General features: G+C 47.4%; 1 protein-coding gene across 3 annotated transcripts in view; it reads left to right on the top strand.

The window, feature by feature from the left end:
- Window positions 1–2,075: 2,075 nt before the first annotated feature.
- The window catches only part of ABTB3 (ankyrin repeat and BTB domain containing 3), a 184,068-nt gene continuing 161,464 nt past the window's right edge, over window positions 2,076–24,679 (top strand). Inside the window, exons 1-2 of one of the 3 annotated variants that reach the window (XM_058420229.1) lie at window positions 9,762–10,652; window positions 10,710–10,839. In XM_058420229.1, coding sequence (XP_058276212.1) covers window positions 9,879–10,652; window positions 10,710–10,839 — 904 coding nt within the window. In that variant the 5' untranslated portion in view covers window positions 9,762–9,878. Of the gene's footprint in view, window positions 2,193–9,761; window positions 10,653–10,709; window positions 10,840–18,324; window positions 18,414–24,679 lie in introns of those variants that run through there. The other 2 variants (XM_040061673.2, XM_040061670.1) reach the window with 2 other exon arrangements.

Here is a 24,679-nt window from a genome sequence, read left to right as displayed (position 1 = left end):
GAGTTTAAGGTGATGGGTTTTTGCAACCAAAAGCCTCACTGAGACACATGGTCCTTCTGTCTGCTGGTATGTCACTGGGGCGTTTTTCATTCACAAAATTAGAATGTACCTGGAGCAACAAGTCTCCTCAAGGAACGCATCATGAGGCTTAAAGCATAGAGTATAAGGAAGGAAGGAAACACATTAGAATTAAGGTTTCTGCATGTTATTAGATAAGTGCTTTCTGTGCTCTGTAGCTCTGGAAAAGCCATGGGTAGCAGCTGAAATGCCTTGGGAAGGACTAATAACCACCCTGGCACTTAGGAACCAGCCTGTGTCAAGCTGTGAGTGTTCCCTGAAGTGCAATGTCATGTGGACCCTGATGAGCTTGTCCTTCAAGACAGCCACCATGCCAGCCTGGCTGTGCTTGGTGAGGGTACCACAGATGTGCTGCACAGATGGTGGCCCCAGGGAGTCCAGCTCCTACATGCTGATCTGGATGCCCGAGCAAACGGGGCTGTGCAGGGTGTGCAGCATCCTGTGACTGCAGAGGCTGAGCACCAAGCTTCTCCACCAGTTCTTTTTAGAAGAAAATATCCATATAAACCTTTTCCTCTTCCTTATTGTAGGACTTTGGAAAAGGCTGAGTAGTGTCTACCAACCCTGCAGCTCCGTTCCTGGGCAGTACAGGGGGATTCAGAGAAGACACCCATACCCACCACTTGGGCAAGCCTGTGGCACACTACTGCTCTCTGCTCAGCAGCAGGTGAAGCACATCTGTCACACACCCTCGTTAAAAATGCAAGAGTTGGAGCACTATAAGAACGAAAGCAATGCACTTCTCTTTGAGTACACCAAGTGTCTTTTGCTTTTGAAGGTAGCTCCTCTAAACCTTTAATGGGCATTGATTGGTGATGACTGGGGTGTGTAGAGGGAGGGTTGGAAGCAGACAGTTTCTCAACAAGGTAGCAAGTGGATTTGGACTGGCTTTTAGCACAGCATAGAATTAAGCTGGTTTCTTTTGAAGCTTTCCTAGAAAAACTTTGAATTCACTCTCCTGTTTCCCTCTTTGCTCAGTGGAGTACAGAAGATGTTTTTTTGAGCTTGCATGGAGTTTGGGATTTTTCTTTCTCATTGTCAGCAAACGGGACAGTGCTTTTGTTCCCAGACAATTTTTAATTTTTAAAGCTGATGAGTGCCTCACATTGACAGAGTGTTAAACATTTAAATGTGCCTTCTTCAAACTCAGATCATTCATCTGCAAAAGTAATCCCCAAAACAAACTTAAAACAATTCTATTCATATGCAGAAAACTTGGCCAAAGTAACTTTTTTCCTTCTGTGATCAAAGCAGAAACTATGTAGTTTGGTTAATACAATGGGGTTAGATATTTTTTTCCTCTCTGTAACACGGCTTCAGTCAGTTGTCAGCCAAGAGATATGTTTGGAGTTTTCATCCCCATGTGGATTTGTGGGAACAAACACTAGGAGACCAGATCAGCACTGTAATAGTGCCTGCATTGATCTCACACAATGTTTATGTGGACTCCCACCATCATTTATTTCTTCTCTGGCATCCAGAGGCCATAATGGATTATTTTGTACAATAATCATGATAGTACTCAGCTGTTGTCTAGCATTTGCAAGGCATTTATGAAGAAGGTCAATATAATTATCTCCATTTTACTGTTGGAAAGTATAAGCTCAGAGACATGAAGCGATTTCTCCAGGTCCATGAGCACCACGAGGCATGGGGATTCAGAGACTTCCTAAGACTAAACTGAAATTTAGATGGGAGTCCAGATGTAGGCAATAGGCTATCACCATCACCACAGATCTTCTGTGCTTGGGGCTAACAAACTTCAGGCATTGTGAGTCTGTGGAGAGCTTATCTCGATGCCTTAAACACAGCTGAAGAAAATCACAGGATTAGTCTTTAACGGCCCCTTAACCATCTGTGCTTACAAACTGGGCCCTACCTAGCTTGTGCAGCATCTGCTCATCAGCCACTGAGGGCACTTACCTGCACACAAGCCCTGCCCACAGGGCAGAGCATGTCCTTAGCCCTTCCCTTCCACAGTCCTTGTAACTACAGGATAAAACTGCATGTGTGCTTAACCCAAAATTCCTCCCAGGCCCGGGGTCCTTTATTTACAGTCTCTTTCAAGCATCCAGCAGCTGTCAAGTGCAAGCCCTTGCCAGCCTCTGTTTCAGGTACTGGAAATGTTTTTTCACCTTTGCAACTGACATCAGCCTTGAGGTATTTCAAGATGTACAACAGGGAACTCTGAAAGGAGAATAAGTTGCTTGTTTGGAGAGGTGTTTTGACAGGTTTCTAAATGAGATATACGTCATTTGAGAGCTTGTGTTGTGAGCTAGAAATGGTTTCTAGCCCTTCTTACTGTTTCTGCAATGCCTGTTTCCCAGCCTTTAGGCATCTGCAAATGCAAAAAATACTTGAAATTATAGCAATTGGAAGAGGCAGTTTGGTAGCTCGTATTTCTTAAAGTACACAAAACTCCAGCGGGTAGCTGGATAAAGTAGATAAAGCATAATCTGTGTATGCATCATAAATAGTTTATCTACTCCCAGTAATGGGAGAGAAGGAGGGGGAGACGGTGGAGAAAAGTGAGGATTATGGGTTGATTAGAGGGAAAGATTTCCCACAAACATTTTATGATTTGCCCCCACCTTCACCATGTGTGAAAGCAGGAGTCTATAATAACTTCCCAGTTCCTGAAAACAGCTACTCAGAAGCCACAGTGGGTTCATAGGAGATGTTTGTTCCCCTGTGGAGGCTGCCGCCTTTGCGGGGTGAGTCCTCAGTTACCCTAAGCCAATCAGAACCTCGTGCAAGTGCATTCCCCAGAGCAGAGATCTGGCTTTACCCTTCCTATCTTGCCATGCCCTTAACTTCTGACTCACCAGGGGACCTGTGCTGGACCTCATCAGGGGCTCCATGCAATGAAGAAATACACCTCATGACAGTTCAGAAATGTCAGTTCTCATCCCCTAGTGCTTTCTACTGTTAATCTTTAAAAATTACTATCGATCTTAAAGAAGAAAGGATATTTGTGTTATATGTTGCTACATGTACCATTGTGTTGAACCTGGTAGACAGCAATGATGTGACACCTCTGCAAGAAAAAGCATTCAAAGCAATATGGGTTTTTCTGGAGTCGACCTAGTAAGAGTAAGAACCCTAGTTCTTACTCGACTTGAGGCGAGCTGGGTGGAGTTTTGTTTTTTTTCTGATTTATTTATGAGCATTTCAGCAATACTTTTGGTCAGTCAAAGAATGAACAGAATGCTGTAATGTTTTTAAAAAAATGAAGCTTTGATCAACATTTGAAGGGAAAGCAAGCAAAAGAATTTGTAAGTGACAAAGGAAAGGGATTGATATTACATTATACTGCTCAGTTCTTTAAATGTTAGCTTATGCCAAAATCCCTCAGTTTTGTTTTCTTATTTTTAGGGGAAAAAAAAAAACCAACCCAAAACAAGAAACTAAAAAACTTAATCTTAAAATGGCTTATTTTTTGATTTGCCTACAAATAGAAAGTTCTCGCTTTATATCAGGGAGTTACTAGTCTCTTATCTTAATTGTGCTTTCCAATAGGGTAGGCCTGCAGCCCAGTTATTGCAGGGGAAAGGGGGAAAAAAAAAATCTTTGCATGTTTATATAAGAAAAGAGTGATGTAGGGAACCTGTTTGCAAAAGCCCCTTTTCCTGGAACTGGCCTGAAGGGTGATAGTGTAAGAGGTGTTCCCTGCTGAGATGGCTGGGGTAGCTTGTTTTGCTGCCCACTCACCCATGAGTGGATGTGGTACTGAGGCCATGGGAGATGCTGGGAGCAGGACCTCATTTGTGGCAGTGTGCACAGTGAAGATGGGAGCTTGTGGTGCTGAGGAGAGCTATGTGAATGGCAAGGTTTTTGTCTACCTGCAAAGGAACCCTTAAGGAAAAAAAAAAAGGGCATTTAATGAGAAAACTGAGAAAGTCTTTACCTGGGAGTTTCCGTCATCAAATAGTGCTGGCTGGGAATAAGACAGCATGCTTTTTTAATAGCAGAAATGTAAGTAAGCCTGAAGTGCTGGCAAGAAGCAGAGGTGTGAATGGATTTAAAGATAACCTTCTCAGTCTTTTCCCTGCCGCTCTGTTTTAAAAGAAGCCCCCATGAGTGGAGTCAATGGAGAGCATGGTTTATGTCTTTCCTTTCCTTTTGCACATGTGCCAGTGGGAAATGTCACATTGTAGAACCCGTTCCTCCTAAAATTGCATGGACAACAGTACCATGAAGAATAGTATTTGAAACCTACAAAATACTTATTTTCTTCTAAAATCAGAACTGACTTTTAAATTGCAAACAAGGACAAATGACTACAACCCCTTAGGGATTGTATACAAACGCACTGCATGGCACACCATGGGCCTAGTGAGCACCAGAGCCACCTGTCACCTCCACACAGCATCAGGATGCAGCAAGCATGGTTACACTGTGAGGCTGAACTCCTGCAAACAGCCAGCAAGTCTGAGCAGTCTGCACCTTGAGGTGATAAACCGTCATTCCTGAACTACCAAACAGGAAGAGGATTTCACTGGTGACAGACAGAGAGAAGCAATTACTTAAAATAGTAGAGTCACTTGAAACAGTTTTATGCTGGACATTCCCCCATGGGAAGAATAAAGGGCTGGCTTTCTCAACAGCCACTGCTGATCTCAAGCCCATTTGTCACTTTAGAGTTCACCTTTAAATTGTTTTCCCATATACGCTTACATATATCCCTTATGCATGTTTGTCATGGTTTAGATGGGAAAGAAAATTATCACTGGCTGAACAGTCTTTCCTTGTGTCTGTCCTCTGGGAAGCCTGCTATTCCTGTTTCTTTCAGTTCTGATCAAAACATAGTATGTATGTATGATCAAAACATAGTATGTATGTATAATCTTACTGCACATAAAGCATGCAAACACTGTTATGCTTTTTGGAGTGGTGCAGTGCAATGTGAGAAAAACCTATACCTGCATGCTGGGGGCTAACTTGTGTTCTGTTTGGCTCTATATGCTTTTCATACTGCCTAAGAGTAAACAAGACAGAGATGCTAGTCCAGACCACTAAAAAGGTTTGGTAGCATCTTTTTATTCTTTCCATTTGTGCCAAGGTAAAGGTTAGGTCAGTGTTAGGAAGGCTGTTTCAAGCAGTAAGACTATTTGGACTTGGAAACAGAGCATCCAGGGAAGTTCTAGACACTTTGTCATGGATGGTTTGAAGAAGTTTTAAAACCTTTCAGGGTTCATGTAGAGATTGCAGTTGATCCTGTCTTAGAACAAAGGACGAGATCCAATATCTTGTAAAGACAGCAAATACTTCTCTGTTGGCTGTGCAGAACCAAGGTGCACTTGTGAACTGGTGGTAATGCCCTTGGCTGGTGTGGAAGTATTCAAACCAAAGAACTGCCTTGGGGGCTATGGCCCTGTCTCTGCAGTGAAGTGTCTCATCTTGTATAGCCATCAAGGACAGACCCATTGAGTAACTGAGCGATTACGAAGTCCTCTGTCCCCTTGCATAACCTCATTTCTAGCAAACAGCTGTTGAGAAACTTTCTGAGATGAAGATTGCACATGCACCATTGTGTTTAATAGTTACCAGTGTCTTTAGCCTCCAGGAATTTGTCAGATCTCTTTCTGAAATCATTTGTGCTCTTGGCTTCCAAACTGTACCATGGCCATGGGCTCCACAGCTTTGTTATACGAGGTGAGATTTGGTTTAGGCTGGCAGTTTCTCAGAGCATCCTAGGCTTTTGAGAAATCTTTCCCTTCCATGTCAGGCACAAGTCTACACTTGTTACAAAAGTCCACTCTCAGCACACAGGGGGCACGGGGGCTGCAGGAAGAAAGTCAGGAAGGGTTTTGAGCTCAATGGGAAGTTGGTGCTGCTGCTTTTGCACAGCACAGCAGAGGAATACAGGCAGGTGGCTGCCCTGGCTAAGCAATAGTCAGCTGAAATGTAGGGGCAGCCCTATTCCTTAGTGTCTGCAAGAGGGGAAGCTGATCAGCTGAATCTTGCTTCTCCCGTGGGGCAATGTTCCTGCTAAGTCCTAGCCAGGGGTCCTAATCCAGCTTGTTGCTGAACTCAGCAGGATGGAGCTGATCAGGAAAAAGCGGGTGGCGTGGCGTTTCCCTGCCACGTGTTCTTCCCTCCCACTCATGCTGGAGGCACCACCAGTGCTTCCCTTCCAGCTGGCAAGGCGATGGCCTCATTGCGTCACTCATTCCCACTGCTTTTGGAGTTGTATGTGTTTGAGGAGCAACACTAGAGTCATCTCCCTGAGCCTGCTTGTCAAAACAGTTGGCAGCAGTCTCCCAGTGGTCCTGCAGGGATGGTGATACCTGATGCCAACACTCGGCTCCTTTGACGGGTGCGTTCTTTGCAGCACACTGTACACATGCTGCAGCCCCAGAGGCTCCTCTGCCAGGGATGTGTGTTTCACACCTGCTTTACTGCTACAGGATTACAGCCTTGCTTTGTAAATGAACTCCTGTTTCTGTGACTAGAAACACTAGCACTCCGACTCCCCCAACAATATAAGCAAGGTCCTCTTAAGGTTTGCTCCTTGTTCCTAGCAGCTGGAGATATGGACAGGGAGATCCTGCGAATTCTGCTTTTGATCTGAACTGTTACTGCAGTGCAGCACACTGAATTTTGAATACAAAAATTACATGAGGTGGCCCAATCCTTGGTGAATTTCTGCTCTGTCTCGCAGCCTGTTTGCTGTCATATTTTTCCCTGCTGCTGTCAACAAGATGCCTTTTGCAGGCAGTTGACTGGGTGGGGAAGGAAAGAATTGCAGCACTTGGTGCTCTCCCCATAAAAATGCCAACTTCCCATTTGCTTAAATTTGCCCTAAGCACCTTTTTAAAATGTGGTTCAATTTCCTTCTTTCAGAGGGTTAGCTGGCACTTATCATTCTGGTATGGTACTTAATCAGTCCCTGTCTGAATTGTCTGTAAGGGTAATTGATGTTCCTGTCTCCGACAAGCTGAAAATTGTTTCCACCCAGCCTTTGACATATAAAGGGACTTTGTTTTCTGCAGTGGGTGTTCTTGTCTCATAGGCAAATGACCCTGGATGTCAGGCTTGCAGAATGGAGTGCAGCTGCAGACACCTGCCCTTCCTCCCAGGCCAGAAGAGGTGTGGTGCCCTTTCTGGATTAGAGCTAAGGACTGTCTCCAGAGCTCATCCCATGCAGGCACTGTACATGTTGCAGGGGTGCGTTTTGCTCCAACTGTTTGATCCTGTCTTTTCCAAGGGCGGTTTAAAGAATCCTGTCTGAGGAGCACTTTCCAAATAATGCTGAATCTCGCTTGGGGATGCAGCAGCTAGCGTATCCACACCAGGGCAGGTGAAATTCTTTGGGTACCAAAAGATCACCAGAGATCCAGACTGGTCACACTGAACTTATTTGAACTTAGGCCCTTTCAATGGGAAGGTAATTAGTCTTCTGAACAAATGACTCAGAAGTTCTTACTACCACTTTCGAAAGCTTAAACCAGCCTAGTGCTGCTGACATGCCTTTGGTATGTCCAAGCATTGCAACATCTTCCAAGCGGGTAGTGTGGCTGGAAGCCAAACTGCCGTGTGCAAGGTTGCAGCTACAAAATCTCCAGTAAGACCCAATATTTTGCTTTCTGAATTAAAAACATAAAACCCCAACCTCTTTAGAAGTCAAAATTGTTTCTGAGTCAATGATAGAGATGCCTGAGTCTTCATGTTGCCTAAGACAACTGTCCACTTCTCATTTATCCTATTCATCTCAATGTAATGTTGTAGCCTAAAACTTATGCTGCACCGAAAGGTTTGCAGTTTTTCACAAAGGTTGGTGAACAAAAAACCTGCTTCTCTTGTTCCATCCTCCCTGGATGCCCACCTTGTGTTATCTATGAAACCAATTATTAGAAAATCTCCCCAACTTGAATTTTCCCTGAGTTTGACCTGTTCTTGTATGCTCAGCATGTGCAGTTGTGGCATTCTATGAGAGCATAAGGACAGAGTCAGGTGAATGGAATAAGAAAAATAACTATCCTGAGGGGTTTACACCTGCTGGTGCCTTCCTTCTCCTACCAAATGGAAAGGGGAATTTTGAACAACCACTGCACTGAGATGGTGAAGACACCAGAGGGCTCTACTGCCAGATGTACTGCTGGATTGCTGCAAAGTCCGCAGGATTTTTTTTTACTCTCGAAGTATGCTTTCATTTTTGGTGAGCCAGTCCCAAGGCGGGCTGTTGCCAGCAGCGCGGGCCTCAGCATCTTACTTCACTTGTGACAGTGGCTTAAGTTCAGGTTGCTCCTATTCTCAGCTCTTCTACCTTTTATCAGGATATGGCAGCGTTTGGGAAATCTGTGGAAACCCCTCGTGCATATTGCATCTTGTGGAAAGGCCAAGACTATGCTGAGAAAGCAGTTTTTGACAGCACTTGACTTCATTTGGAAAGCAACCCCCTCTTGGTGTTTTTGGTGGTGTCCTAGTTCTCCCCAGCCCGACTGACAAATGAGCCTACCTGTAGTTGTGTTCGTGCCTCTCCTCTAGGAAGCTGATATTGAAGGAGTGCCAGGCTTGCTTGGATGGGGAAATCTCTTACATGAGTTGTCTTGTCTGTCCAAGAATTTTGGCTGCCTCTGTTGGCATGATAGAGAAATGTGTTTGCTAGGCTTTTATCCTTAAAGGGATAGAAATTTGCTGGTATTTTATGCCTAAAAGGATGTAAGATTTCTTCAAAACCAGAGCACACAAACGTGCATTTCCAGTCTGCTGCCTCAGACATTAGTCAGGCAACTCCTGATAAAGCTAATGCCAAGCAATGTAAGATTAAAATACATTAGTCGAGGATAAATTGTCTTGCACAAAGCCCATCTTACTATGCATAGGAAATGTGCCCTAAGCCCAGTACAATTCTTACTTGTCAAAGCCTTCATGATACTTAATGGGTTAACGTCAAGAATGTCAAAGGGTTATATTGTACTTGTTTTAATTATTTGGAAATTGCTCTTCCCGACTCGAGTGATGGATGGGATTCTTACGTGGCAGTTTCTGCTTGATTTCAAAACATCTCGTCTGTCTGATGAGATGTGTGAGTGCCTGCGCTCCCTGTCATTTGTTTATAGCAACATCAGGGAACTGCTGGTGTGAAAATCCAGCAAGGGCTGGAGCGGGGCTCTAGTTCGTACGCCTGGGGAACGGCGTAAATGCACGTAGCAGAGCCGCGCCGTTCCCAGCCGCGGGGACGAGAGAACACGGCTGGCCGCACTCTCCCGCATTAACACATCTTCGCTTTACAGGGCAGAAAGTCCCAGTCCTCGAGGCGCTGCCTGCGCGGGGCTCGCAGCCCGGGCGGGCTCCGCGCACCGGCGGCCCTGCGGGCGGGCCCGGGACGCCGCGGGGCCGGCGGCGCCGGACGGGCCGCGCCCCCTCCCGGCCCGCGCGGCGCGGCGCGGAGCGGCCCCGCGGAGCGGAGGGCGGGGCGGCCGCCGCAGGGCGCCGTCCCATTGGCCGCCGGGCGCGCTGCTTTGCATGTCTCCGCCCCTCGGCCTCCCCATTGGCCGGGAGCCGGCGGCTCTTTGCATGGCCCCGCCCCCCGCGCCCGCTGGCCGGCGCTGCGCTGCGGTGCGGTGTCGGGCCGGCGGCGCGGCGCAGTGCAGGAGCCGGAGCCGGGCCGGCGGCGGGGCTCGGCCGGCGGTAGCAGGAGCAGGGCGCAGGCAGCACCGCCGCTTCGCTGCCGTCTGGCGGAGCGGAGCGAAGCGGCCGTCGGGTAACGACGCGCCCGCTCGCTGCTCTTTCCCCCCGCGTTTCCGTGATCCGCTCCCCGCCCGGGTCCCGCGGGTGCAGCATGAAGTGCGGGGATGGCCCGGAGAGGTAAGACGGCGGTGAGGACGCTGGAAGACCTGACGCTGGACTCCGGGTATGGTGGTGCGGCGGACTCGGTGCGCTCCTCCAACTTGTCGCTGTGCTGCTCGGATTCGCACCCCGCGTACCCCTATGGAGGAAGCTGCTGGCCGCACCTAACTGACTCCATGCACAGTCGGCACAACAGCTTCGACACCGTCAACACCGTCCTAGCGGAAGACTCCGAGGTGCTGGACTGCGCGGGGCAGCAGTGCTCCCGGCTCCTGCCCGACCTTGAGGAGGTCCCCTGGAGCCTGGAGGAGGTGGAGGCACTGCTGCTGCCGCCGCCGCCGCGCCGGGAGCCGCGGGCGCCGGGCGCCGCCAGCCCCGGGAGCCGGGATGCGGCGGCGCGGCTCTCGACGCTGGTGAGCCGGGCGCTGGTGCGCATCGCTCGGGAGGCGCAGCGACTGAGCCTCCGCTTCGCCAAGTGCACCAAGCACGAGGTGCGGAGCGCCATGGAGATCGTCCTGGGCTGGACGCTGGCGGCCCGCTGCACGGCAGCCGCTCTCGGCGCCCTCTCCCTCTACAACATGAGCAGCAGCGGCGGCGACCGCTTCAGCCGCGGCAAGTCGGCCCGGTGCGGACTGGCCTTCTCCGTGGGCAAGTTCTACCGCTGGATGGTGGACAGCCGCGTGGCCTTGCGCATCCACGAGCACGCTGCCATCTACCTCACCGCCGGCACCGAGAGCCTCTTCCGCGACATCCACGCTCGGGTGCTGGCCGGCCCCGCCGCCCCGCTCCCGCCGCCCGGACGCCCCCCGGCCGCCGCCGCCGCCTCCCCGGCCGAGAAGGAGAAGGAGGGAGGCGAGGCGCCCCGCTTCACCCTGGAGGCGCTGGAGCAGACGGTCAACAACGACCCCGAGCTCTGGGGTTTGCTGCAGCCCTACCAGCACCTCATCTGCGGAAAGAACGCCAGCGGTAAGCGCGGCCGCCGGGCGGGACCGGGCGCCACCGACCACCTGTTGCGCCGGGCGGGCCCCCGGGCGCTGGGCGGGCCGCCGCCGCACCTGCCGCCGAGGCCGGGGGGCCGGGGAGGGAGGAACGGCGCGGCTGTCCCCGCACGGCGGTGCCCGGCCCGGGGCGGGGGAGGGCCGGAGGGGAGCTGCCGAGCATCCCCCGCACGGCTCTGCCGGGGCTGCCCGCCCGCCCGCCCGCCCGCCTGCCTGCCGCGGCGCGATGGGCTGGGTGTCGGCGAGGGCCGGCTGAGAGACGGTGGTTCAGGGCTTCAGTTTTCCACAGGAAATGGCAAAAGCGCAGCTGAGCGCTCGCAGGCGAGATCAAACTTTTGTTACATATGCAGTGGTTTGGCCGGCGATTGCGTGGTTGGCGCTGAAATGCAGTCTTTCTGGACAGATTTCATTCGTGTTGCTGCATGTTTACCCGGAGCTTGACACAAATGCAACACCGTGATGCATCAGTTTCCTGGGCATTTTTTCCCTTCGTTTTTTAAAGGATGAATCTAATGTTTTAAATAAGTTATCCTTCGGTAGAGTGGCATTCCAAAGTTGGTGTTCCTTATTTCAGCTCCCTCAGTTTGTCGGGGAAGGGAAAATGGAACGAGTCGCGTTTCAGGGAGGCAGAGTTAAGATAGGGTGTTTTTTTGGTACCTTCTCCTAAGCGTGCACAGACACATACAAACACTTTTATTAAGCTTAAATTCAAAATACCTGTCAAGATGAGATGCAAATATTTGGGGGGGGGGGGGGGGCGGGGTGGTGTGGAAGAGGAGAAGGGAACTGGGAGAACAAGGGGAACTGGATTACGTCTCCAAATAAGCCTTGTTAAGTTGTTGTAGCCACAGAGGATGCATTACAGCTAATTATCTATTGTCTTAAGGCACCTTCTATCCCATAAGAGACAGACCCAAAGGAAGATGCCAGGTGGGAGTGAATGAAAGGGGCAGATACTCCTCCCTGCTGTAAATAGATGTTGCTTAGTTCTATTCCTCTGGTGGTTTTACTCCAGCAGTGGATGTCCTCCCCAGAGGCTTCGCTGAACCACCCCTCAAAATGCATCTGCTCTTGGGGGCTTGTGTTGCAGGGCCCTGGTGCATTATTCCAGCGCTGGTGCGGGCAGGCATGGCTTCCCCAGGAGTGCCACTGTTGTTTTTTTCCTCGAGTCCTGCTACGGTGCCTGTAGGTTTCAGATGGCACTGTGTTGCGTGTCTGACATTGCAGCACTGGCTGTGCAGGCTCCTTCTGAGCCTTTCATTTTGTTTTGCGGTTCTCTCTAACTCCCTCTGTATCAGCTCAGTGGATTTAAATGAACTTCATTCTGAGCCTCATTTATCTCCCTTCTAGGGACACAAGACAGAGTTTTCATCTCCATTTTATTGTAGTTTTAGCTGCTACAAATCTGCTTGGTAGCTTGGTCCTGAGTTGAGCAAATAGCATTTTTCTAAGGTGTTCGAATCAGACCCTAGCGAGTTGTCCATTTTGTATTGCCTCTCTCCCTATGTCTCCCTGCTTTCTGTGCAAATGTCTGTAATGCTGTTTGGCTTTTTAGCACCTTACAATACACAGTTTGTCATCCTGTTAAATATATTTAGAGTTACAGGTGCAAGCGAGAGCCAGGCCTCCTTATGGTAAAAGCCATTTTTTACTGCTGTAAATGATTATTTAGGTTTAATCCAAGGGTGTGTTGCTGGCTCTTAAGTACTTTCAAGGCAGCTAAAGCAGGTGTTATAAACCATTAAACACATCAGTCTGTGTCTTCACCAGTGAGGTATGTATCTGTTTATATAGTCCTCACCATTTTGATGTCTTGAGTGCTCCATGTTTGGTTGCAGATATTTCCTTCTCAGGCACTTAAGACGGGTAGGGAAGTCTGATGTGAGAGATTATTTGACCAGCTTGAAACTGTTGGGGCAGTTTGTGGCAGGAGGCTTGGACTGCTGGAAGCTACATCTCTATTTAGTGGCCTAACCACAAGTCCATCCTTCCTCTGTCCTCAGTACTTGAAAAACCATGATAGCACAACTTAGCACGTTGCAGACTTGTCACATCTCTTTGCGCCTCTCCAGGAGAAGATACAGGTCTTGTACTCTTGAGGTTCAATAAGTTGGGGTGTCATTTCCCAGCTGGGCTGCACGTGAACACACAAGCACTGGAATCAGTGGATTTGATCCATCAGGCGTGGACAAGAAGCAGTGGTGGGGTCCTTTCGGGAGATACCATGCCCAGTGTGATTTGAGTGAAGGTGGGGGATGGAAAGCAGTGCAAAAGCAGACTCTGTAGCAGTACTTTATCTGCAGGCAAATTTTTATGGGGAGATGTGCCTCTCTCTGGGAGGCAAATATCAAACCTGTAAAAAATTTCCAGGCTAAATTCAATACTTTGAAGTTCATCCAGACTGTGAAACAGGCAACCCGTGAGCATCATGGGTTGCAGGTATGTAACGAACGTGAGTTTGTGTGTGATGCAGTCCAAGATTGCTCTAGCAGAATTTGTGAACGCGAGTGTCGGGGAAGGTGGCTGGAGGATCTGCGAGACACGAACCAGCCTTTCAGGGCTTCCCTGTAAGTTCTGCAGAATTTTTAGTGGTTTCAGCTGAGGTTCTCTAGCCTGATGTCATACTCAGTCAACTTGGAAGCTGCTGAATAAGATCAGTATTGCAAGATAACCTTCTCCTTCCTATAAACAATGGTCACGTGTCTTTAGACAAAGATGTTTGAGCCAATTCTTTCCATGGGCCCTCGAGCCTGCTGGGCCTCTTTTGGGTGTGTTTGTCCTGAGCTTGGACTGCTGCCTGCCTCAATGGGAGCCCCACTCTCCAACGGGAGCCTGTTCGTTGCTCTTGCAGGGCTGAAAGCCCGTGGATGAAGGTAGTGACAGTCCTTCATGTGTTGCAGGCAGCAGGCCATGTGTCCTTGGTAAGCCCCTTGATAACCTCTTGTGTGGGACAGGGCAGGGGTGACAAAGGCAAAGCAGGTGATGCAGTTGGTAGCGAGCCGCTGGAGTATGGCAGCAGCTGCTGGCATCTTCACTGAGCTTGTCTTTCTGATGACTGCATCAGAAAGAATAGACCTTAGAAGCACTTTGAGGTAGTAATTTCCACTCCCCCCCAGAATTTTAACATCATGGCTGAATGAAAATTAAGAACTTTACGTTTGGGATTTCACTGACGCTTAAATGTTTCAATTACGAGCTCTGTCTGAACAGCACAGTGCACGTTTTACATCCTATAACAGTTGCACGGAGTGTTATTTCCCTTGGAACAGTGGGAGAAAAATACTGTGTGCTCAATGAAAGGCAGTAAAAGCTGGCACCTCTGTGGTTTAAGCAATATTATTTTAGTTTCTTTATTGCTCATTCAACTCTTACTTTTAGGCCAGATCTGAGTAATGCTTTGAGATGAATGGGAAGGATCCCCAGGTCTTGGATCCATGCAAATCATTAGAGTAGATCCATGTATGTTGTTTTAAAGGGGGGGTTTGGATGGCAGGTCCAAGTAGCTCAAAGTCACCTACTTGGTATTATGGATTTCCTCTTTCACCGGGAGGAGGGATGGTATTAGACAATGCTTGAATTAATACAGAGTTAAGAAAATTGTTTTTCCCTGTTTTAGTCTTCAGTGGTCTCCATGCCTTTGTGGCAGGACTTGTGGTGGGAGGGACAAGCTGGGGAGCTGGGGCATCACGAGCTGGAGTTTTCTGTGGAGGAGTCAGCATGCACAACTCTGCCTTGTCTGATTGAGTACAGCTTCTAAAAACAGTGTTTTGGAACCCATCTGCATCCCTGTGGTTTCTTCCTCTTCTTAATATTATTTAGAGAAGAAGATCAAACTAGTTAGAAACCCAGGATTAGGTCAGGCTTGGCTGACACGTGTCAGCTAACCTCAGTTTAACCTCAGCCTCTTCTCCTAATTCAGGCGAACTAGGGTGATTCCAAGCAAATGAGCAGTACCAGTATATCAGCACAGCTTAACCAAATCAATAAAAGCTTTTAAATTTTGATACATAAGTATGCATACATGTGTGTGTACAGAGATCATACCCTTCTTTTACTGGCAAGCATAGTGTTATCTGTTACTTTTCTTGCTTTTTGCTGTAATTGAACCATTCAGGATGCCATTATGGCCTTAGGGGCAGTGTAAAAATCAATCTAAAACCTATTTCAGCTAAAATGATAGGGGAATATTTTGGCACAAAATGGAATTTTATGCTATTTTCTTGGGCCTATTTTAAACTGTAAGCTCAAGAATATCCTTTCCCACCCACCTCCCCATTATGTTTCCATTGTATTTTTTGCTGGTTGCAAAAAGAGAAAGGAATCGAGTTGAAGTTTCTTATGTGTGCCAGTGTGTGTTATACTTAGAGGTCTTTGCTGTTCTGTTTTTCCCATCAATTTCAGGGCACTTGATTCCCATGCCAAGAGGCTGACATGAGTGGTGGTACTACAAATTATGTGTTTTTTTTCTTGATTCTCTTACCTGACAACCTCCCAAACAAACTTCCACACACTCTTTGAACAAGTTGTGAATTTGTCCCCTCTCCATTTCAGTGGGCAGAGGGGGACAAATCCCCAAAGGGCAGAGGATTTTGCTTGTCTGTGGTTTGTGGTCACTGATGCTGGTGGAAGCTGGGATGGCAGTGAGGAAACTGTGCTCCTTTTCTGTAGTGGGATGAGTTGCTTTGGCTCCTGGTGTTGGCAGGAGTGGGACAGAAGGATAACCAGCTTGTGTGTGCTTCTTGAAGACCTCTGTTGCCTTGAAAGGACATCTTGAGAAGGGAGCAATAGTGGGACTGGGAATTGGAGACCCATCAGGAGGTTGAGGTTTGACTGACTGGGTGCTGAAGGTTTCACCTCTGGATGTTTTGATTCATGTAACTTGTTTCACTTATGAGTCTAACAAAAAAATATAAAAAAGACCCCCACAACCCAGAAATGGTTATACTGGAAGCACCCAGGATACCCATAAAGCTTATGTTTGCCAATATGATTATTCTTTTTGTCACGTTGGAAAGTACCTTAATAGCATTTATAGCCTTGGCCACACTAGGGAGTTTTCAGGCTGCATCTATATAGTTTCTGATGTAAATGAGGCTTTGGAATGATGATTGGGAAATGTGATTGTGTATACAAGGAGCATGTTAGGGGAATAACAATATAGTAGCAGTATATTGGGTTCCTGGCTTTTTTTGCTGCGTGCTGGCAGTCTTCATGTAGTTTTTCAGCCATTCTATGAGCTGGTGACAGAAGGTGCAGGTGAACATTAGGGACAACTTTACGCCTTTTCCTAATGCTACTGCAAATGCTCTCTCTTCTCCTGCTCAAAGTGAATAAAAATGAAAAAGACACCACTCTTAATGTGTTGGTGTTTCTGCAGTGTGTGTCATACCAAGCAGTTGGTTGTCAGCTACAAACCTTCCACATTGTCCAGAGTAAATACCAAGTAGCGCCGTGGCTGGAACATCTACAGCCTGAGCCGCTTCTCCCTTGTCCTGGTTAGGGGTTGAGTTCTCCTGTCTCAGGAATTGGGGAAAAAAAAGCTTTATGATCTTCCCCTCACCTTTCTCCTAATGCAGGTGTGAAAGAAGAGAGCCCTGCCCAATGAGATGACACCAGAGGAGGAGAGAGCTGTTTCCTGTAGCACATGGGTGTTGGGAATTAAGTCCTCTGGCCGGAGTAATTTCGTCTGGCCAATGTGTGATGCAGCAAGAGTGAGGGGACTCCTTTCAGGTGGTTTGCTGAAATTAGCAGCTTCCATGCAAAATATATCTGTTGCTGGCCCAGGAAAGGATGTGCAGGGAAAGCAAGGAGGGGATGGATGCGGGAGTTCATCACCAGGCTGTGTTTTCTTGCAGAGAGTGTGATGGGCAGCAGCACTGCTGCCATTCAGCAGGTTGGCATTCTGTGTACTCGTGGGGCTGAAGTGGATGCTTGGTGGGTGGTGGATCACATCAGTGCCTGTTCGCTTGCTCAGTCTCCTCCCAGTTCTGAGATTGCTGCTGCCTCAGTCTCGCAGGCTGGGCTGTCATGTCCGTCTCTGGCAGTGGTGCCATCTTGCCAGTCCCTTTGTTCCGGCTGCAGGCTGTTTGCCCAGGATACAGGTGGCTTTAGCAAACGTAAGAAAGAAGTAGAGACTATTTTCTTTCATTGCTCTTGTCCTTGTTTACTTGCTGGCCGAAAGCAGTGCACTGCACCATCTCTCTATAAATCTGTAATTACAGTTGTTATATACCTGGTAAGTATTTTAAAGATTTCAAAAGACATAAAATGAAAACTACCCCAGGGCTTGCGTGGCCAGCTTATTAACCTCTGATTACATTGCCAGAAGTGTTCAGTTAGGCAGCCTGAAAAAAACACAGACATTATGAAGGACTGTGCCATCCAAATGGTCACATGTGGTTGGTTCTTGGTCTTTCCTAGCTTTTGGGGGTTTCCTACAACAAAGTGTTTCTATTAGTGGCCACCTTAGTCTGACAGCACATAAACTTCCCATTTTCCCAGAAGGTGACTTAGTTATCCTGCTGTTAAACAATGTGAGGAGATATCCGGTGTCTAGTCACTCCTTTTGCTTTCCATAGGTCTGCATTTCTCTCTTGCAAAAACAGAAGAGAGGAGGGCACTGATAAGGTGAAATGAGTCAGTGAGAAGGTAGCTGTCAGCTCGTTTTGACAGCAGGAGTGAGGGTCATGTTCCTGGGAGCAGCTGAAGAAGAAGCCACCATTGGTGTGGATCAGTTCAGCAGCATGGATGGGGCACAGGCACGCTGACACCTTGCTGAGGCTTGTCTCAGTTACTTTAGTTGATTTAACCTGATGTGCTGATGCTCTTGAATCATCACACTTCCACTTCCTTACTCTGGCAGTTTGTGGGTAGGGAGGAAGTTCTACAGCATGGCTTTTGGGACATGACCATTTTCTTGGGCTCCACTGAAGAGGTGCCTGTCATCTTGATGGTATTTTATCCTCTTCCTTGATTCCTAGGCTGAGTTCATAGTAGGCAGTACCCTTTTTTGGTGTAATTGTTCCTGAAAACAACCCAAGAGGTTTTATAGTATGGTAAGAGGGTATCCAGTGGTAAATATGTGGACCGGCTGAAAAGGTGCTCAAGAGACATGAAGTTTCCCACAGGGATTCTCTTTGCTCATCACTGATAAGGAAAAGAAATTGTCTTTGATTTGGTGTAAACAATACTGGATTGATAATAAAGAACAGGACAAAAATTAGACACCCTGTACCACGAGACCTCAGGACAGGTGATTTTGAGCCTGATGAATCAAGCTGGCAGAGGTGGATAAGGGAAGAAGGACTTGTTCACCCTGGTTGGTTCCAGGCCATTTAAAGCAGTGTTAGAGCCAGTGTAAATCCCTGTGGGCGGTGGTGTGTGGCGGACGGCTGTTGGTGCTCGATGGGATGTTGATCTGCTTGGTGGGAACTTGGCTGCTGTGACACTTGGGGACTGGCCTCTTCCTGCCACGGTGCTTCAGGCAGTAATGGATGTTGATACTGGGATCTTCCAAAAGATACGTGGAAGCACAGGAGACAGGTAAAGCTCTTTCTGTGGCGGTTTAAGGCGGCTGAAAGCGAGAGTGCAGGGAGGGATCAGTGCTGCGGGGTGCGTGGGAGGCGGCGGGATGCTCGCCAGGAGATAGGAGCGCACGGAGGCGTTGCAGCTGAGCCGCGAGGGACTGGTGATACTTCTGGGTCAGCAAATTCACAGCCTTACGTGGCTTTTCCTTATGTGCATAGACCTTGCTCACGTGAGCAGCGCGTGGACTTCCCACAGCCGTAAAGGTCTTGGGAGAGGCTGGTGAGCGAGCAGGCAAAGAGTTACCCCCAAGAACATTAGAGAAGAGGCCTCTTCGAGGAGCGGATTTCTGTCTTCAAGTGCTGTGGAGTAGCACCTGGACCTGCAAGAGTCTGAGGCTTTAAAATTCATAAAACCACCTTGTTTTTAAATTGCACTGCTATGAAATATTGCTCCCAGGTGGGGGAAGTGAGCGGGGCTGGGGTTGCGGCAGAGGTATGTTGAATGTATTTGCATTTTTGAGGCCGTCAAATAATTGAAGGAAACTTTGCATCCTGCAGTGTTCTGCAGTTTCTCTGGCCCTGTGGTAGTTTTGGATAAACACTGTTGGGATGTAGTGCCTTTGCTTATGTGTTGTGTTTGGCTGTGATCGAGTTGCTACAGTCAGGGAAGGTTGGCTTTTTCTTGCAAAGAGCTAAGCAAGTCTTGCAAGCCTCTCTCTGGGATGTTACCCAGCAGGGATTTGGAAAAATAGAGGTTGTGGTGCTGTGGGCCATATGTAGTCCCCAGACTGCAGGTCCTTTGCCCCAGATGAAGCATCTTTGCTCCTCTGTCACCTCTAAGCAGTGAATGTGGCCGGCAGCAAGGCAAGCTGCCACTGGGGAGGTGGGCCAGATGCCTGGGGACGGATGCTGGACTCCCAGACCTTCAGTGGGAAGTGCTGCCAGCAGAAGTGAGAGAGATTTCAGAGGTCAGAGTCATTTTGGCAACCCACTGAGGTGCTTTTTTTTGGGGAGAATGCTAGGAAGGATTTTTTTTTTTTTTTTTCTGTAATATAGGGGCATTTCTTTGCATGCCAGCATATCACAGAAATTAGTTTCACTGTATAATTCACTGTAAGTCTGGGTAGGTAGATTATTTTGCTCTGGGTTGCCATATAGAAGAGACAACTGCTAAGGGCTAGGTACCTCTGATGCTTTTATTTCACTAGATGCTTATAAAATAAGGGTCACAAAACTCAGTACTTCAGGAAAAGTATCCCTGTGCTACTTGTGTTATTTAACTTCTCTAGTGCATGTCTTGTGTGGGGTGTTGAGTGATACAAGCTGTTCCAAAGGTAGTGCTAAACCAATCCCCTTGTTTGGGCAACATTCCCACTGACTTTGGTGGTAAGGACAGCCTGTTGAACACCAAGATAAGCTCTTGCATTTGATAACAAAGAACTAAAAATTAAAGAAATTCCTGAGTCAAAACTGTAGACCCAGATTTAGTTTTGCTTAAGATAAGCTTTTCCAAAACTGAAGATGAGTATCAGTGCCTTATTGCAGATATTTACTCCTAATTTGAAAGAAAATTTCTTCCATTGTTTCACTGATTGTGTTCGGCTTAAAGATTGCACAGCGCGGTCTGTGAGGCCTTGTGCTACCTGGCTCTAGCCTATTTCCACTGGCCCAGATAAGAAAAATTCTAAAAATAGTCCAGCAGGGTAGGTTTTCAAAAATAAATTAGATTTTAAAAATAAGAAGTTCTGTTTAATTATCTGGCATGCTCTCAGTAAGGAGGAGGAGGAGGGAGAGTTTGAAAATACGCAGTTCCTCTGACATGGAAAAAACCCCAAGCATAGCCACCCCTCAGCAGTTGGGATCTGTTGTTGCTTTTCTGTTGTGCTTTACCTATTAGCTAGTTCTTCGTTATACCAGGGTGCTCACAAAAGAATTGCCTTCTGTTTCTGGAGAATGGAAACAGATTTGCAAGCTGGCTGAGTGCAGGGACAGACACCAGCAATGGGCAGACTCTTTTTAATGAAAAATTCCTGCCTGTGGGAATGCGTATGATGCCTCACTTCCATCTTAAGGAGGCATATTTGGTAACGCATGGGTAAGACAAGGAGGAGTAGTTAGAAATATTTTACAGGTTTGAATGCAGGAATGACATAAACACCTATGTAATGCAAGGATGCTGAACTTAGGTAGCAGTGTTCTTGCAGCAGAATGTTGGGAGCCAAGATAAGTTGGTGACGCTGTCTGTCTGACACACATCAGCAGTTAGACTGTGGTGGCTGAATGCTTCTAAAGCAAGATTAAATACAAGAGAAAAACACCCTAGCCAAAACTCATTCCTCCTAAAGCGTGCAGATACTCTAGCTGATCTTCAGGAAGGATCTGTGGGCAGTCACCTCTCTCCAGCACACAGAAACTGCCTATGCGTGGGATAATTGGCAGGTTTTATAAGGAGACCTGAGGTGATGAGAGCCCTCAAACCACCAGAGCAGATGGGGATGCTGATGTCTGCCTCCTCTGACCAGAGATGTCATGGGGAGAAAAAGGCACGAGATGGAGCTTGAGGTTGTGGAGGGACTCGAGTTATCAGGTGGGTGGGAGAACACTGCCTTATCAGGGCTGGTGAGGTTCTAATTACAGGCTGTGTGAGGCAGGAGCTGTGAGTCACAAAGTGTTTTCTGAGGTTTGGGGCTGGATGCTCAGGTGTCAGCCACTATTGCAGGTGACTTCTTTCACTGAGTGAGGAGGCAAGGCAAGGTTTTCCTTTGGATGGGACCCTGTCCACCACCTTGTCAGCCTGATACCAGATGGCTCTGATTTGCCCAACCTCGGGCTATGTTTTGAGACTCCCTGGAAGTTTACCTGGAACCAGGCTGCTGCCTGCTTAATAGGTGCTTCTCATGCAAACAGTGCAAACACATCCCAACTGCAAAACTGGCTACAAATCTGGCTGCTGAGCAGATTTAAACCTGCACCATTGACTGCTTGTGCAATCCACGTTGCATACTTCTGACAGTGCTGGTAAGACATTCCTGTCTGGAGTGAGAGGGTGGAGTGCAGACACTGGGATCTTTAGGGTTGGGGTTTACACATTTTCTGGTCTGGTAGGGTCTGAGTTGGGTGAGTCCCTGGGAAGCATCCTTTTTTGGGGGCAAGGACAGCATTTGGAGTGAAGAGGTGTTAAGAAAATGATGACTTATTAGTTTACCTGTCCCCTTGACTGTGACTTGAGAAGCATCATTGGGGTGAGTTCTTTCTTCCTTTAGAGGTTTGCAGTGCTGTTGGCATCACACTGATGCACAGAAAAAGTTGTTGATAGTTGAACACAAATGTTGGCCATGGCATAAGGAAAAATGAGAACAATTCAGCACCCCACATAAAACATCCTCTGAGCCTGGAGTAATTAGTTCAGTTTCATAGCCTGATTTCCAGAAAGAGAAAGAACAGAACAAACAGAAGAAAAGATAATGAAATTTGGGGGGGGCCCCATGGGGACTGTTTCTGTACAGTGAGAGTCAACCACAGTGGTGTTATTTGGTCCAGAAAGCAAGCACCTGGGGATTCTGTGATTGCAGCATGCGAGGGACTGAGGGGCAAAGTGGGAACTTGAGCAACTGCTGATTTTTTTTTTGCAGAGAGCCAAGATGTAAGACTGAAAGAGTAATTTTAAAATTACTCTAAAGAGCCCTCTCCTTCTCCCAGCGTGGTTGGGGGTTTGTGGAACTGTGTAATTGCAAGGGAGTGGCTGGGAAACAACGTGCTGGGGTTATGCACGTGGAGACTATTTCTAAAGATTATATGAATCCTATATTAATATTTGCAGAGGAAGTACTGGTTTGTGTTTTAGTCAAAACTTTGCTTGGACAGCCTTTGCAGGCGTTGCACAAGATGTGATGGGTGTTGCTGCCCTTTGTGTTGGAGAGCCATTCGCTGCTGATGGGCGCTGCAAACTGAGGCTGCTTCCTGCAGTAGCACACGAATAACCTGTAGTGCTTTCAGTAGTCCTGTGAATGAGTGAGAGCCTCAGGACTGAGTGTTCTGCTGTTCTGAGCTCCTTTCATGATCACTTCTCCAGGTTTTCTTTTGCCATTTTGACATGAGCAACTCTTCCTTCCCTGGGTTTCATGGGTGCTCTCTTCATTAGGAGTGGTGACCTTCTGGATAACGCTCCTTTCTTTCCCCTTAAGTTCAAAGAAGTTCAGTATTTACATAAGCAGCTTGCTTGCTATTTTACTGCTTTCTGGCATAATCTCTCTCGAATGCCTTTCTGAAAATAGTCTGTCCAAGTACAAATATGAGGTAAAAATATTCACTGTCGAAGCAGTGTTTAGAAATAGCTGTAATTTTGAGTTGTATCAAATAGAAACCCAAGCCTTTGCAGTTGATTAGGGACAGGTGTTTTAACTTCTTCTGCAGCTGCTTTTTAAGTTGTTAACTGGAATTTTTGACCTACTGAAAAAAAAAAGACAAAAACAGTACAAGCCTCACTAAATTTGGTATCAGGGCTATAGCACTGTGAGCTTGCTGTAAAGCAGAAAGAAGGATGCAAAGCACCACTTCATTACACTAGATTGTTGCATCAATAATGTAGTAATGTAATTTCTTGAAGGGAAAATAATGGGATCTAATGATTTGACCAGTGCGTTTACTGATACTGTAGCACAATTAATTGTGGCTTTCTTGCAATTAAGTGCTGCCAGCAATTTCTGTTAAAAGTGAATGCAGGGCATTTGAGCTCAACTTCCTCTGTGCAAGGACTTTGACCCCACTCTTTTGGGATTATTCACAGGAAAATTTAAAAAAAAAAAAAAAGTGTCTCATGATGGGAGTGGGTTTCCCTGTTCATCATGTAGTGGTGTCCCAGAGGCTGCTGCTCTGCTTCCTTACACCCATGCTTTGTGAGAACTGTGGGGAGTGACCTGGAGGAAAAGTGCCGTGGAGGGGCTGTGGACTTCAAGGCTTTGCCTGCATGTGTTTCCCCATGGGATTGTGGAGAACAGGAATGAGGTCTAGGCGGAGGTCTGTCATCTTTCTGACATCACTGGATTTGTCTGAGAGGCTGGTGGTGCTTGGCTGAGTGCTGTACCCTCGGGGAAAGGTTTGATCTCACTGAGAAAAGCGGCTGGTGGCCCCTTTTGTGATATCCAGGCACGGTGTCAGGAGGAGACCCTGGGGAAAGGCAGGGTGGGCCGCTCAGACAGCGAAGCAGACTCCATTTCAGGATGGGCTGGTCAGACAGTGAGTAGTCTCTGTATTTTATTCAATTGTGGCCAAAACCCAGGAGTGGAGAGTGGCTACATGTTTGGGTTGGGTTGACTGATGCTGTTTCTATCTTTTTGTCATTCAACACATTCCGGTTTTGCTCCTCCAATGCCTGACAAGAGTTCACCTTGCTGCCAGCCTGCCTTGCCATGGAGGAAAACGATGTAGTCTCTCCTAAATTTCTGGTTTCCATAACACTTGGAGTTGTTAGTGGTCATCCTTTGTGCTACAGTCGTTGTCCAGAGGGGATGCAAATCTGTCCCTGAGCTGGAAGGTTGCTGGGAGATGGTGGAGGGGGACTGGCAGGCATGTGCCACCACGTAAAACTCATTTTCTTAGAAACGAGGTAAGAAATGCAACTTCCTATTTCGCAAGGATTTTGATATATGGGTCTGCACGTGCTCATTCGTTATTTCTTGTAAACCCCTGAAGAGTCACGCTTGTGTCACGTACAGGAGACAGAAGCCTACAGGAACTGCAGCCCTGGCTCCTGGCAGGGGGGTTATAGGATCACCAAGGATCCTGGTGTCTTTGGCAGGCAGAGCTCTGGCTGGTTTTGTATTGGCGGATTCCGAGATATTTTCCCCGCTTTCTTTGCTATGTACTATGGGTGGGAGGAGGGATAGAGAATAGAGGCAATACGTTTCTCAAAGTACTTTATAATGTACTTTTGTCCCCCACTTTGAAACTGAATAGAATGTTTATGAAGAGATTTTAAGTGACAATTTTCTGTTGGAAGATTTATTTAGTGATACGAAATAATCCTTCAGTCTCATCTTTTAATTTGTTATAAAAGAACCAAAATGATACATTTAATCACTTTCTAACCACACACTTTCAAAACTGTGTTTATCTGATCTTTTTACCACAGAGGATAATTGGCTTTTACAAAACAAAGTATTTTTCTGGTAGTGGGTTACTTGCTTTTAAATATGTATGTAGCAGCTTTTCTTTTAAAAAGGCTGTGCCAGGGAGAGGTCATACTTCAGGTCATACAAGTGACAGCGAGTGTTTAAAAAATGG

The sequence above is a fragment of the Hirundo rustica genome, chromosome 4 (assembly GCF_015227805.2).
Source record: "Hirundo rustica isolate bHirRus1 chromosome 4, bHirRus1.pri.v3, whole genome shotgun sequence".
Classification (NCBI taxonomy): Eukaryota; Metazoa; Chordata; class Aves; order Passeriformes; family Hirundinidae; genus Hirundo; species Hirundo rustica.
The sequence above is the reverse complement of the archived record's forward strand: the minus strand, read 5'-3'. Positions and strand labels throughout refer to the sequence as shown.